This window comes from Vigna radiata, chromosome 5, assembly GCF_000741045.1.
Source record: "Vigna radiata var. radiata cultivar VC1973A chromosome 5, Vradiata_ver6, whole genome shotgun sequence".
Classification (NCBI taxonomy): Eukaryota; Viridiplantae; Streptophyta; class Magnoliopsida; order Fabales; family Fabaceae; genus Vigna; species Vigna radiata.
This window is the reverse complement of record NC_028355.1, coordinates 23,806,934-23,820,032: the sequence shown is the minus strand read 5'-3', so window position 1 is coordinate 23,820,032 and position 13,099 is coordinate 23,806,934. Positions and strand designations below refer to the sequence as shown.

At 31.2% G+C, this 13,099-nt stretch overlaps 1 protein-coding gene across 1 annotated transcript; it reads right to left on the bottom strand.

Annotated features, from left to right (window-relative positions):
* Positions 1–9,135: 9,135 nt before the first annotated feature.
* Positions 9,136–11,381, bottom strand: LOC106762352 (3-ketoacyl-CoA synthase 4). Its single transcript, XM_014646221.2, has 2 exons — positions 9,546–11,381; positions 9,136–9,383 (listed from the first exon to the last, which is right to left on the bottom strand). Exon 1 carries the CDS (start codon positions 11,082–11,084, stop codon positions 9,546–9,548), a length of 1,539 nt encoding a protein of 512 aa, XP_014501707.1. The 5' UTR covers positions 11,085–11,381; the 3' UTR covers positions 9,136–9,383.
* Positions 11,382–13,099: the final 1,718 nt, after the last annotated feature.

Genomic DNA, 13,099 nt, shown 5'->3' with positions numbered 1-13,099 from the left:
CTACAGTCCTGTTAGTCCGTTCCAAAAATAGAAAAAGGCCGTTGATATCAGAGTTTGGGAAGAAGTTCATCTGAATTCCAGCTACGGGACCACTTCAAAATCCGTTCTCCTGTGGATGCAGTTGTTGCATGGTGAGTGAGTGAGATAGTATGATTATGGTTTTGGAAAACAAGAGTGTGAGACATCTGGTTGCCACAACACAAGGCCCACAACACTCACCAGTCTAGATCATGCTTTGCTTGCAGATTTATTTATGGTGGAACACCATTTCCATCTTCATTATTGCTTAATGCCCCTTGCTTTTTTTTTCATTTTCAACTTAACCCCCTATTTTAAGAGATCATACACTCACCAATCATTATGTATATCAAAGTAATAACTTGTAAATTTCATCCACATTTTTGCTTTGCCTGTACCCGAAAAAGGCATGCGTGATTTCAGCACCCAACAACACCTTTGAGTTGGATCGCGCTTATTTTAGATTTTCTAAATCACTTTTATCATTTTTTTTTTTATTTGGGCAAATTTTAAAATATCGTCCAATACAAAATGTGACACGATTTTCAATGAAGACACACATTTACTTCAATATTTTCCGATAAATACTAATATATGACGAAAATAAAAATATATCGAAGCAGTTTATTATTCGTAATGGTCTGCTGAAAAAAAAAGTAACTCAGAGAATTTCATCATTTATTTATAAATTTAAATTTTACAGATCAGATTTTATCTTATTGCCACTTCCATATCTTCACACAATACATCTCCAAAAATAATTAATGCCTTGATAATTTAATTTTACCATACATTTTGTTTTGAGAATATTAATCTTCGGTTAGTATTAGATATTGAATTTGGATCAAACTCAACATAGGACGAAGAAATGGTATTTTCCTATATATATATATATATTAATCTTATCAAAATATTAGTCAATGTAAAACTTTCGTTGCACTTTAAATATTTCATTTAGATAAGTTCAATAGATTTTATTAATAGTTATAGAGAAAAACTTTTATAAATATTTAAACTTTAACAAATTTTCACTGGTGAAGTTTATTATTTTTTACATGTTTAGTTAATTAGAAGCATATAAGTACACGATGAAATTATGATAGCTTGAGGTTATGTTATTGTAGTTTCTCCTTTTCTTCCTTTCCTTTGATACACATAAGTTTTTTATATTTAATATTATTTTTTTATATTTTGTTTTTCCTTACAAAAAATATTATTTTTATAATATGTGGGAAACTAATTTAAATGTTTTTCACTCTTTCATTACTCAGTTTATTTTGTATTGTCGGTTGAGAATCTGATGTTTTATCTTGTTCGGACCAATCACGCAAATTAAATCCCCATATTTAATAATTGGTTTGAGAAGAAGTTCTTCTTATCCAAAAATAAATACATAAACAAATAAACATAAACCAAATTAATAATTGCGAAGAAAGATGTGGCATGTGGCAACGCAGAAGCGCACCAGATCCAATGTATTGGAAACTATTCCTTTAATAATAATAATAATATTATTATTATTATTAATATAACTAACAAATGTTATATTTAGTGAGAGAAAGGAGGAATAAGTTGATACTGATTTTCTTATGTAACAATTCTTATGGTTGATCTGTTTTTTATTAAACATTAAATAAGTATAACATTGTCTATAGATTGTAATAAATATAAGATTATTGATTTTTACAGAAATTCTTTTAAATCATACTTTGGATTATTCTTAATTAATTACTGTGGGTGCAGAAGTGGAAATTTAATCTTTACACCATTCCATTCTTCAATTAATAAATATTTTAAAATATATCTCTACATTTAAAATGTCTAACATAAATAAAAATTTAGATAATTTTATTATTTCTAATAATATTTCTTGGCGATAACCTCTTTTTGACTTGCAACATAACCTGAAAAATAAATTGTATTTGAACACATTTTTAATAATTCTCAATTATTATTTACTTAAAATTACAAAATTATTAGCAAAATTTCACTAAACAGAAATAGTTCTAAAACTGTTTGAAAATTTAATAAATTTCAATCAATAATATAAATATATACTCAAAATCGTGTTGGAAGATGAGTCGCTGGATATTCTCAATCTCAACACAAAACCGAGTTCAAGCGTTCCAGCATGACATTTGAATTAATTGATTTATCTTTTCACGTCAGATATGAAGGAAAACGTAAAAGCTTTTTTTTTTTTTCGTTTAAAACATCTACTTAAACGCAAAATCAATTAAAGAAAATGTGTTTCCTTGCACGAGTGAAACGTTGTACGATCAAGACTATGATGGGATTACAATATAGGAAAGTAATATTTTAACATCAATTTTTTAACACCATTTTGACACTGCACACGTGTCAAAATGTGATTTGACGATTTCAAATTTAAAAAAAAAAAAACTGTTCTTGTCTTAGTTTTTTTTAATTTGAAATCGTCCAACCACATTTTGACACATGTACAATGTCAAAATGGTATCAAAATTTGGTATTAAAATATCATTTTCCAACAATATATAACGATACCTTCTACTTGTCATGCTACCACTGGCACATGCATTGCATATTGCAGATACATATATAACGATACGTTCTACGTCCATAAAAGAAATTATGAAACACTCTACTTAAATACATATTATAAACTTTTTCTTATACTTTTATCTCTAAAATACTTTTAATAAGTCACATTTTGATCACAACATAATCAAATTTCTTTTTTTTTTTTGTTATTTTGAAAATGTGACTCTCAAACAGTAGCAGTTGATAAAGTAATTCATAATCATAATTGAGGGTATGATATGAAACTCGTGGTTACAGAGAGGCAACAAGCTAGCTGCCATGCACTATTAATTTCTCTTGTACTCTCCAAATTTCATCTAAAATATACCTTTCGTCTTCAGTTTATTCCCTTTCAAACATATTCTACATGTGCTGGATCTGTCTGTCACATTTAAATGAAAATCATTTTCTAAACAGACTTTTTTCTAAGAAAAGGAAAAATCAAATTCATGGTATTTGTTCTCTTGAGGTCAAATCCCAGAAGAATTCTCACATGCTTTCATAAAGTCATTTCGTGCTTATATTCTCTGCTTCTTCTGCTCATTTCACCACTCTGCGTTGGCAATTTTCTTTCACTTTTCTAATTTGGAGCAGAGACTGAGATACTGTCATGTACCTAGCTAGCTATCTATCTGCTACATTCATGAACTTTTACCCTTAAAGGTCTTTTTGCTTAGTATAAGGATAGGATTCATCCCTATATATATGGTAATATACACTCTCGCTATAAGGGTTTAGATATGGAGTCTGAAATACGCTCAAACTATATTTTGTCCTCAATACCGACCCTAGCTAGCCATCAACCCTACTTCTGACAACATAGTTCTTACTTTTGTTGTCTGTTTTTGACCATAATCCAAAATATATCAACAACTGATCGTAATGATAGTAGAGAGAGACAATTCACAACTCAGCAGTGGAAACATACTAAACTTACAATTGCTAGCAGTCCTACTGCACCTACAACGTGATATATCTGTTCCCTTATCAGCCATATGAGAGAAGGTGAAGTTCAACAAAACTTCTCTCTTCTAAAAAAAGATAAGAAAATTATAACCTTCCCCGATGAAAGTTAAGTTTCTTTAAGAAGTTAATCATAACTTCGTATAAAGGATTTTTAGATGATACGAAAACTTTGTTTTATTCTTCTATTTTTTCTCCTAAATATTTGTGGAGGCATTTATCTAAACTTAAAAGATAAAAGCAGACGCCGTTGTTCACAAAACATGCTATGCACAAACATGAATGAGAACGTGCTACGTACATGCAGTAATAACTCGACGATGGTGACAAGATGCCACGAGTCTCACATGATTTTATACTTTTCAGAGCATTTCCTCGATCGACCCAAGTTCAGTGCACAGGAAAATCTCTTAACTGAAGTAGCGTTTTGGACAAACACATTCAAAAAGCAAATAATTCCTTCAACCCTTTTAACCGATGATTACATAACTCTTTTTCTGTAGGGATAGGATTCACACGTAATCACCAAGATTGGTGATTTTCCCAGTGAATCAATATCATTTTAAAGCAGCTTTAAATTTAAAGGTGGAGCCATGCTGTTCCAAATAATTCCTTAATTAAAAGGGCAGTTCTCATCTAAATATTCATGCAGAGTTTTTCTGCAGAATGTCCAACAACTCTCATATTTTAATTTTAGAGTGATCCTATGATCGTCCCACAACTTTAATGATGCTCCCGAACATAAATACAGTGAAGAAGGAAGCCCATGTAGGTTGAAAACTTAACGGGAGAAAAAAAATACGTGAATGGATAAAGAGAGGCAATATCACATGAAGGTTTTTGGAGCAATCACTAAGAACAAAGACACAAAAGACTGAGACAATATTACAATATAGAAATTTGGAGTGAGTACAGACAAATGCGAGTGTGAAGAAAGAGACCGTGAGATCTCAAGCAGTGTCTACACTATCTATATATGATGCATTTAATTCACAAACCATATGGGTTTGTTCCTATTTCTTGCAGGCACTAAACTAACTCATGTCATTTTATTCTGATATATTTTGTGTGCAACAATGTAGTATATGTATCTGTGTTCCCTTCCTAATAAAGATAAATACCACACTCTCTTTCTCTCTCCCTCAATATACACACACTTCAACAACAAATTTATTTCATGGTTATCTAGTATCTACTTTATTAGCAAGTGGCTATACAAAATGTCCTAAATGGATTAAATAAACCAGCAAGTAGCAGACACCAACTTCTTTTTCCCATATTGTAATGTTCCAAATGGGAAAAAGGAGATGGAACACCATATATTCAACTACCATAATCAAACACAAATCTTACTCTCTTAACATCATTCCTCAATATTTAATTTGATTATTTTCAACTTTTGTATAGCCAAGTTTCGTAACAATAATAATTTAAATACTTACATTTGTGGGTGGTTAGTGGGATTATAAAAGGAAGAAAAGGTATATAAAAGTGGAATTGTAAATAGGTTTGAGTTGAGAATAAAGGGTAATTGGGAAGAATGGGAATGAACAAGTCGTTGGTTTGAATGAGTATATATGCTATGCTGAACTGGAATAAACAAAGTCAACATCCATAAAATTATTCATCTGTATGCCACTGCCGTAGGTGGAAATACATCGGATATTGTCGTCGATGTCCATTTTCATTATCTATGTAGATTTATCCTTTCTGAGTATTCTGTTCAATCATCAAACCCTAACCTAATCACATTTCTCTTAGTTATTACACCAAAGATATAATCAGATTTCTACGTACTACCACATTTTTATATATATTAGATTAAATGCAACAGCCTTAACTTACCGTCAATCTTTGTATTATAGAAAACGAAAAAAATTACGTAAAAAAAAATCTAAAAACAAAGCACCCATATGGATTTGAAAGAATTAATTATAGACAAGCTTATTTTTTAATTCACTTTTAATAAGTAAAATTAACTTTTATATATATGAGAGAGAGAGTTGATTTATAGAGAACATTTCATTTAGCTTCTTTACATAATTCATTTTAACTTATCCATAAATTAATTTTAATTTATGGGATTCTTTTATTTTTTAAATTTGTGACTATAATATTAAAAAAAATATTCTTCTGCAAGAAGAAATTTAGACTTACTCTTTTATTTAATTGGATCTGACTGGTAAGAATTACATAAAAACAAACAAATTGCGGCTGTTTTTTTTTTTTTAACAACTATCTGCAGGAAATTGAAGTGATTACATGAGAAGTAACTAACCTTTATATTTCATCTTAAGGAAAGTAAAGTGAAGTCCCAAATGCTTGCTAAAAGAAGAAATGCGAGAGCTAGTTATTAAATCTAATATCTCTCTACAATTAATAATTGAGGTTTTAATTTTCTCTCTAATTATTTTAGCGATTAATTCTTTGTACTCAGAGATCATTAATTTAATTTCTACAAGAGGATATTTTAGTGATTCGACACAAAAAGAAATCACAATCATCTTGATGATTTCAATTTACACGTTTTAAATTTAAAAGACCGCGATTACAAAATTAAAATATCCTACACACACCAATATTTGCAGTTGGGCCAAAATCTTAAAATGTAAAAGGTGTTTGTTTAATAAATTTTGATATAAAAAATAAAGGTTCCTTCCTGCACCCAGTGTTTACTTTCTGCACCCCAACTTTTGCTATAGTTCCCATTTTATCTCTATAAAATATATATTAAATAAATAAATTATTATTATATGCGTAAAATGAATTTCTTAGTTTAATTGGCATTATGAAATGAAAAAGTATGAATGGCAATATCATGTTATTATATTTAATGTTTTAAATAAAAAGAAGGAGAAAAGAAAACATAACCCTGTAAATAAGATATGAAATCCAGAACCAGATTAATTCGAAACCGATTCCCCTTATTTGGTCGTACCATTCAGTGGTTCTAAAGCATAAACTTTTGGCAACTGATAGATTCGAAACACTGTCAGCTCCTTCACCGAGCTCCACCTTCCTTCACCAAAACTCATGCATTTACCTTTCTTAAATATGAAATTAGGTTATATTATTACATTATAAACAAATTTTAACTTCTTACTTTTGTTCCTGTAAATATTTATTAAAATCATATTTATGTCATATTAATTTATCTATAAATGTTAAACCTAAATTATAGATGTCATATAAAAAAGTTAAACTAATAAATTAAAAACTTAATTAAATTTTAAATTCCTAATAATAAATTTGATTATTTTCAATTAAATTGCTATTAATTTTTTTTTTTATCTTTCGGATACTCCGAATTTTTATATTATTGGATTGAGTCCTTATATTTATTATCTTGTTCTTTTATTTTCATTTCTTGACTAAGGAAGGAAATATCAGACAATATAATACTTACGTCACGTAGTTAAAAATAAAAATTAAACGACATATACTAAAATGAAAAATGTAACAATTTTGTACTCACCTAAAAGTATTTAAATTTATAAAAGACTTGAAATTAATTAAGCTTAAATTAAAATATAAATAATTTATATATAATGTTAAAAATTAATTAACATTTATTGATTAAATGAGTTAAACATAAAAATAAAACCTATATTTAATCATATTTAACTTTTCTAGATAGAAAACGTAGAGAAATTTTTGTTTTTGTTAATTCTAAAATATTAACTAATTGGCTTTTAACTATAGAGTTTTAGTTTAGAGAGAAAATTAAAGTATTTTGTATTTTTGAGAGAAAATTATAGAGTGGAAAATGATTGCTAGATAAATTACTAGAAATAAAATATTTCTGTATTTCATAATAGAAGGAAAATAAAGAATATGCCAATTTATTGGTTTTCTATGAATTTCTTTTCGTATGAAAAAATTAAAGAAAACTAGTACTTCCTAACATTCTTCTACGTCTATTTATTTAAAAAAATATACAGGTTAAATAGCATTCAAATTGAGATATATGATTTTATTAAAGTAGCTTAATTTAAAAAAAAAAGTTATTACATAATATATTTCATACGGTCAACATAGAATTTCTTACGCGACAATTAAAGTGCATTGGTGTTATAACAACAAAATAAAATTTAGAAAACTATTATAATTAAAAGTATAATTATTATGATCAGTCATGTTTAAACTATAATTAGATCGACATTAATAAAATATCCGTTACAAAAATTATAAACAATACTTTGACAAGTTATTAATTAATCACACATTTGTTATTTTTTCTTTCGGAAGTTAATAAACTTTGTATCATAAAATCTTTTAAAAAAAAAATACTCTTAAATTGGTATTGAGGAATAAAAGTTGAACTTGAGGATAGAAAGTGAACAAGAACCTATTGAAAATGAGAAAATCTACTTCACATACTGAAACAGTTATAATTTTACTATAGTAAATATTTATAATTATTTATCAAAATGTAAATATTTTAAAAGAACTATATCTTAATGTAAAAAGTTATTTCCATAATAAAAAAATAATTAGTAAATTAATGTGTAAATAACTTGAGATTAGACATTTATTTAATTTATTTATTATTTTTTAAAATAATATTTTTTTGTTTTATTTTTTCTTCTTTGTAATCGAACACGATTCATTTTCATGAGTTTATGGTGGAGCTTTTGTGATATCATTATCATTATAATCCTATAAATAGCAGATGTGTTACTTTCGAATATCGAATATGCTTAAGTTAAATGCGAAGATAATAAATGCTAAATGTTGTGTCCTTTTCACGAACCATCTTTTGTTTTTCTTTTCTATGGGTTACTTTCATTTAACTGATGATAACATTCATGTAATTGTGTGATTACATTTATGTTGAGACAGAATTACTCATTTTTTGTTTTTATAAAGTTTATTAATTCATTTCAGATTCTAAATAAAAAAAATTAAAACCGGTTCAACTCCCAATTTTGTGGGTCAAAACAAATTTAGTTGAATTAGTTAAACCGGTAGACGATGAAATGATAAGAAGAAGTGGATGATGAAAGTGTTGTTGATAACATATAGAAGAATTAATAATGTGGTGGTTGAATGACCAATATGCATTGTAAAAGGTATTGCCTACACCAATAGCCACGTCCATGTCTTTTAAAACTAAGTATACTCCTACCATGGAATTAGATGCTAATCTCACCAAATTATCCATTACTCCCATGGTTAAGATTAAAAGTTGATTAATTCTATATGTACGCAAAAGTAACAAACATTATTAATATCTCAGAGACGTCAAGATCACTATTCCAGAGTTCTTCTCCCTAACAAGTTGAAATTAAACAATTGTGAGTGAGATGGACAAAGAAGAATATTATTTTTTTAAGGGAAAAAGAATAATATTTTATTCATGGGAAACATGAATTGCCAAAACGAGCAGAAATAATACCTAACCTTGTTTCTACACCCAACCCAATCTTTCATTTGCCCCCACTCATTTTCAATCTTATTTTTTTCTTCGTGTTTTAAATTTACGATTATTAAAAAAATAATTATTTGCTGACTAAATTTCATTTATTTTTTGTCTAAGACTTTGAAAAAAATAAAAAAATCAGTAATCTATATATAGGAAGTAGCCAAGAGTAATGTTTGATGTAGGCGCAATCATATTTATACCTAAAACGAAATAAAAGACGCGGCTTGCAAGGGGGCATGGCCATGTGCCATTTTTTTGAAGCTGTTAGGTTACGTTATTTCGGCCATCCACTGCACTCATTTTCAACACTCCTTGTTCTTCGCAATTCCACAATTTAATGCACAACAAGAACCTAATCTCTAGGGGCAGCAAATTTCTCACTAAATCCAAACACTTGCATCAGTTGCTTGCCTGCCTACATCATCGTTTAAACCAGCAACAAAAATGGAATAAAAATCATGTAATGATCATCAGAATACAGTAATGTCGAAAGCTCAGTTCAAGGAACAATCAAAACAGAACAATCTATGACTAGAATGGAGTTTGAAAAGAGGACGCAACAAATCTGAAATCAAACCTATGCAATAATCTCAACAGGGTACTTATGAATGCAATCTTCCCAGGGACTCTTGGGGGAGGGATTCACGTGTCTGAGAGCTTCCCACACCGCACTGTTACACTTGAACCCACTCCCAAACGCAATCTGCCACACTCTGTTTCCCTTTTTCATCCGCCCCTTCGCCTCCGTGTAAGCCAACTCGTACCAAATTGAACTCGACGAGGTGTTTCCGAATCTGTGCAGCGTCATCCTCGAAGCCTCCACGTGCAGAGGCAGAAGCTGCAGATTCTTCTCCAACTCATCGATAACGGCTCTCCCACCAGCGTGAATGCAGAAATGGTCAAACGCGAGCTTGAAATCAGGGATGTAAGGCTTCATCTTCGCATTGAAAAGCTTTTTCACAACCAGTGTTAGAAAGAAAAGAAGTTGCTCACTTATAGGCAACACAAGGGGACCCAAAGTGGTTATGTTAGTCTTAAGAGCCCCACCGGCAATTGCCATGAGATCCTTCGACAAAGACACGCCGGTTTTTCCGGCATCGTCTTGTTCCTGGTACACGCACCGAAAGGCCTTGTCATCCGCCCCTTTGTGAGTCCTCACCACGTGCAAAAGCTTGTATTTGGCTCGCCTTTTATCGGAGCTTTTGTTGGAGAGGAGAATGGCGGCCCCACCAACGCGGAAGAGGCAATTGGGTATCAACATGGCCTTGTTGTTCCCGAAGTACCAATTCTGAGTGATGTTCTCGGTGCTGACGACGACGGCATAAGTATTGCGGTGAACCTGAAGCATGTCTTTGGCGAGATCGATGGCGATGACGCCGGCGCTGCAGCCCATGCCGCCAAGGTTGAAGCTTTTGACATTGCCACGGAGCTTGTACTTGTTGACGATCATGGCGGAAAGGGAGGGCGTGGGGTTGAAGAGGCTGCAATTAACGACGAGGATTCCGATGTCCTTGGGTTTGACGCGGGTGTTGGCGAAGAGGTTGTCGAGGGCGCCAAACATGACCTGTTCGGCCTCTTCCCTGGCGGCGGCCATGGAGGGGCGGGGGGGGATGGAGTGCATGGCCTCGGGGAGGTAGGTTTCCTCGCCGAGGCCAGAGCGGAGGAGAATCTTGCGCTGGAAATCGAGGGAGGAGGGGAGGAAGTCGCCGGTGAGGGTGGAGTGGTGGATGAACTTTTGGAAGTGGACGGTGAGGTGATTTGGGGGACGGTAGCAGGAGAAGTCGAGGAGGTAGATGGAGGTGGGGCGGGTCATGATGTAGAGGGTGGATCCCAAGGCGAAGATGGCGGAAATAGCGATGACGCTGAGGAGGTTGTACTGGAGGTGGGCCCAGAGCTCCTGAATGTCCTGCGCCTTCATATGAGAGGCTTGTATGAGGATTACGGACATCAGAGGGAGCAGGCACAGGGTCACCAGGTGTGACATCAGATAGTGGTACCCCAGTTTCACATACTTCAGCTTCACGCTCTGCGAAAAATCCGGCAACCTCTTTTTCGACTCCTTCGAGGTTGAGCTCGAGGTTGTCTCCTCCGTGTCCGTCTTCGTGTTGGAACTCATAATGGGATCTGACCTGATCTGAAATCTAATGGAGAATTATATTCCTATATGAAAGAGAGAGAGAGAGAGCGAGAGAAATTTAATGGTTGAATGAAGTGAAAGGAGAATTGTATATATATATGCAGTGAGTACGAAAGAGATTGGTGCGGTGAGGGTCAAAGGTAGAGAAGCGCCGAACGCTGGCTTCAATCTCACTCCTTTCGCCCTCCCTCTCTTCACTCTCTTTCTCTCTCTCTCTCTCTCTCTCTCTCTTCTTGACTTTCTGTCTGCAACTCTGTTTTAGGGTTAATTAGCTGTTTCTGTTTCTGTCTTTATCATCCCTTTCTCCCTCGACATTTCTTATCCACAACCACATCATCTGTCCAGATTTTTTTAATTACGTTCAAAATTAAACTGCTTTTTGTTTACAAATAACCCAAATTACATACTTTACAGACAAACTTCTGTGTCAGAATATTCACAGCCACAAAAATTATTTTTTATAAATTCAAATTCAGTTTTACGTGGGCACAAATTTATCTATAAAATATTTCTTACAAATTAAAATTAACTAATTTGATTTTAATTTACGACTTGTGCTATAAGTTCCTTTTTTGGCATACCTTATGTTTATAGTATTTTTGGTTGAAATTCATAACCATGATGAGTTTGCTAAAATGTTTATATTATGGTCTATTTATTTACCATGTCTGTTTATCTTCTTAATTTGTTTCTTTCTTAAAGAATGTTTTGTAACATGGTCCAACATTCAATTAAAATTAATTAAATGTTAAAAGTTGTATCCACGAAGAGTGTTTGAAGATTAAATATGGAATATTAAAAGATTTTATAATTTTTACTTGTTTTAGTTATAATGTTTTTGTAACTACATGATATTAAATAATATTAAATTTAGGAAATGGAGGTTTTTGTAAAATAATATTCATAACACCCACATAGGAGATTTGATAAAACATGGAACTACATGATATTAAATTTAGGAAGAGATTGGTATTAAATACATTAAGTATAATTAATATGGTACTTTTGAGGTCCTTAATTAGCATCCCTTTCTTCTTTTCTTTGGTTCCTTCCATTTTATTCTTCTTCTCTTCCTCTCTCCATAATTCCCTTTCTTTTATCTTTCTAACTTTTTTCTTATTTTATAATCTGTTAAACAATTAAAAACTATTTTGATTAGATTTAAAGAATTAGAATAAATTTGTATTTACTCTAAAAGAATTATGATTTTATCAATTTATGTTTTATTATGTTATATTCTTCCCATCTTTTTTTCTCTTCTTCCTCAAGATCTTCTAACTCTAGCATCCAATGCACCTTCGTGTCACTGTCATGTCTCTACATCACCATTCACCAGTGTTGTATTTCTGCTGTCACCACTAATTCTAAATTACTCTTCCTTCTTATTTTTTTTTTCTTTTCATTAATCTCTTATTAATGTATAAAATATCTGATTAGACCTAACAAAAAATCTGTCACTCAATTTATCAAAAGGTTTACCGACTAAAAATTTTGTATAAAATCATAATTACAATTTACCAACAATTGTTTTCGATAATAATATAAATTATAATTTATCAATGAATTTTTTCTCATAAATTTTATCAGAAGATTTATTATTAACAAAAATATCCATCGATAAAAAAAGTTAAACAGAGTATAAGAAAATATTTATAAACCTATGACCTTAAAGTTTTAAGTTTGATGTGGTCTCAATTCCTTATGTGAATTGAAATTGTATGTCATTGGTGTTGTATTTTCCTAGTTATTTCTATCTTGGACAATGATACTTAGACAATTTTTTTTCACAATATTTAAACATCATCTACGTGTCATTTTGTGATTGGTCCATGGTGGTGTTTATGATTATTATTATGATTGTGGCGTAATTTTGAACCAATCACAAAACGATACGTAGATGATATTCAAATGTTATAAAAAAAATATTATCTAAATATCATTATCTTTCTATCTTTAAATATTTGTATCGAAAAATGTATAAGAGTGGAAAAAAA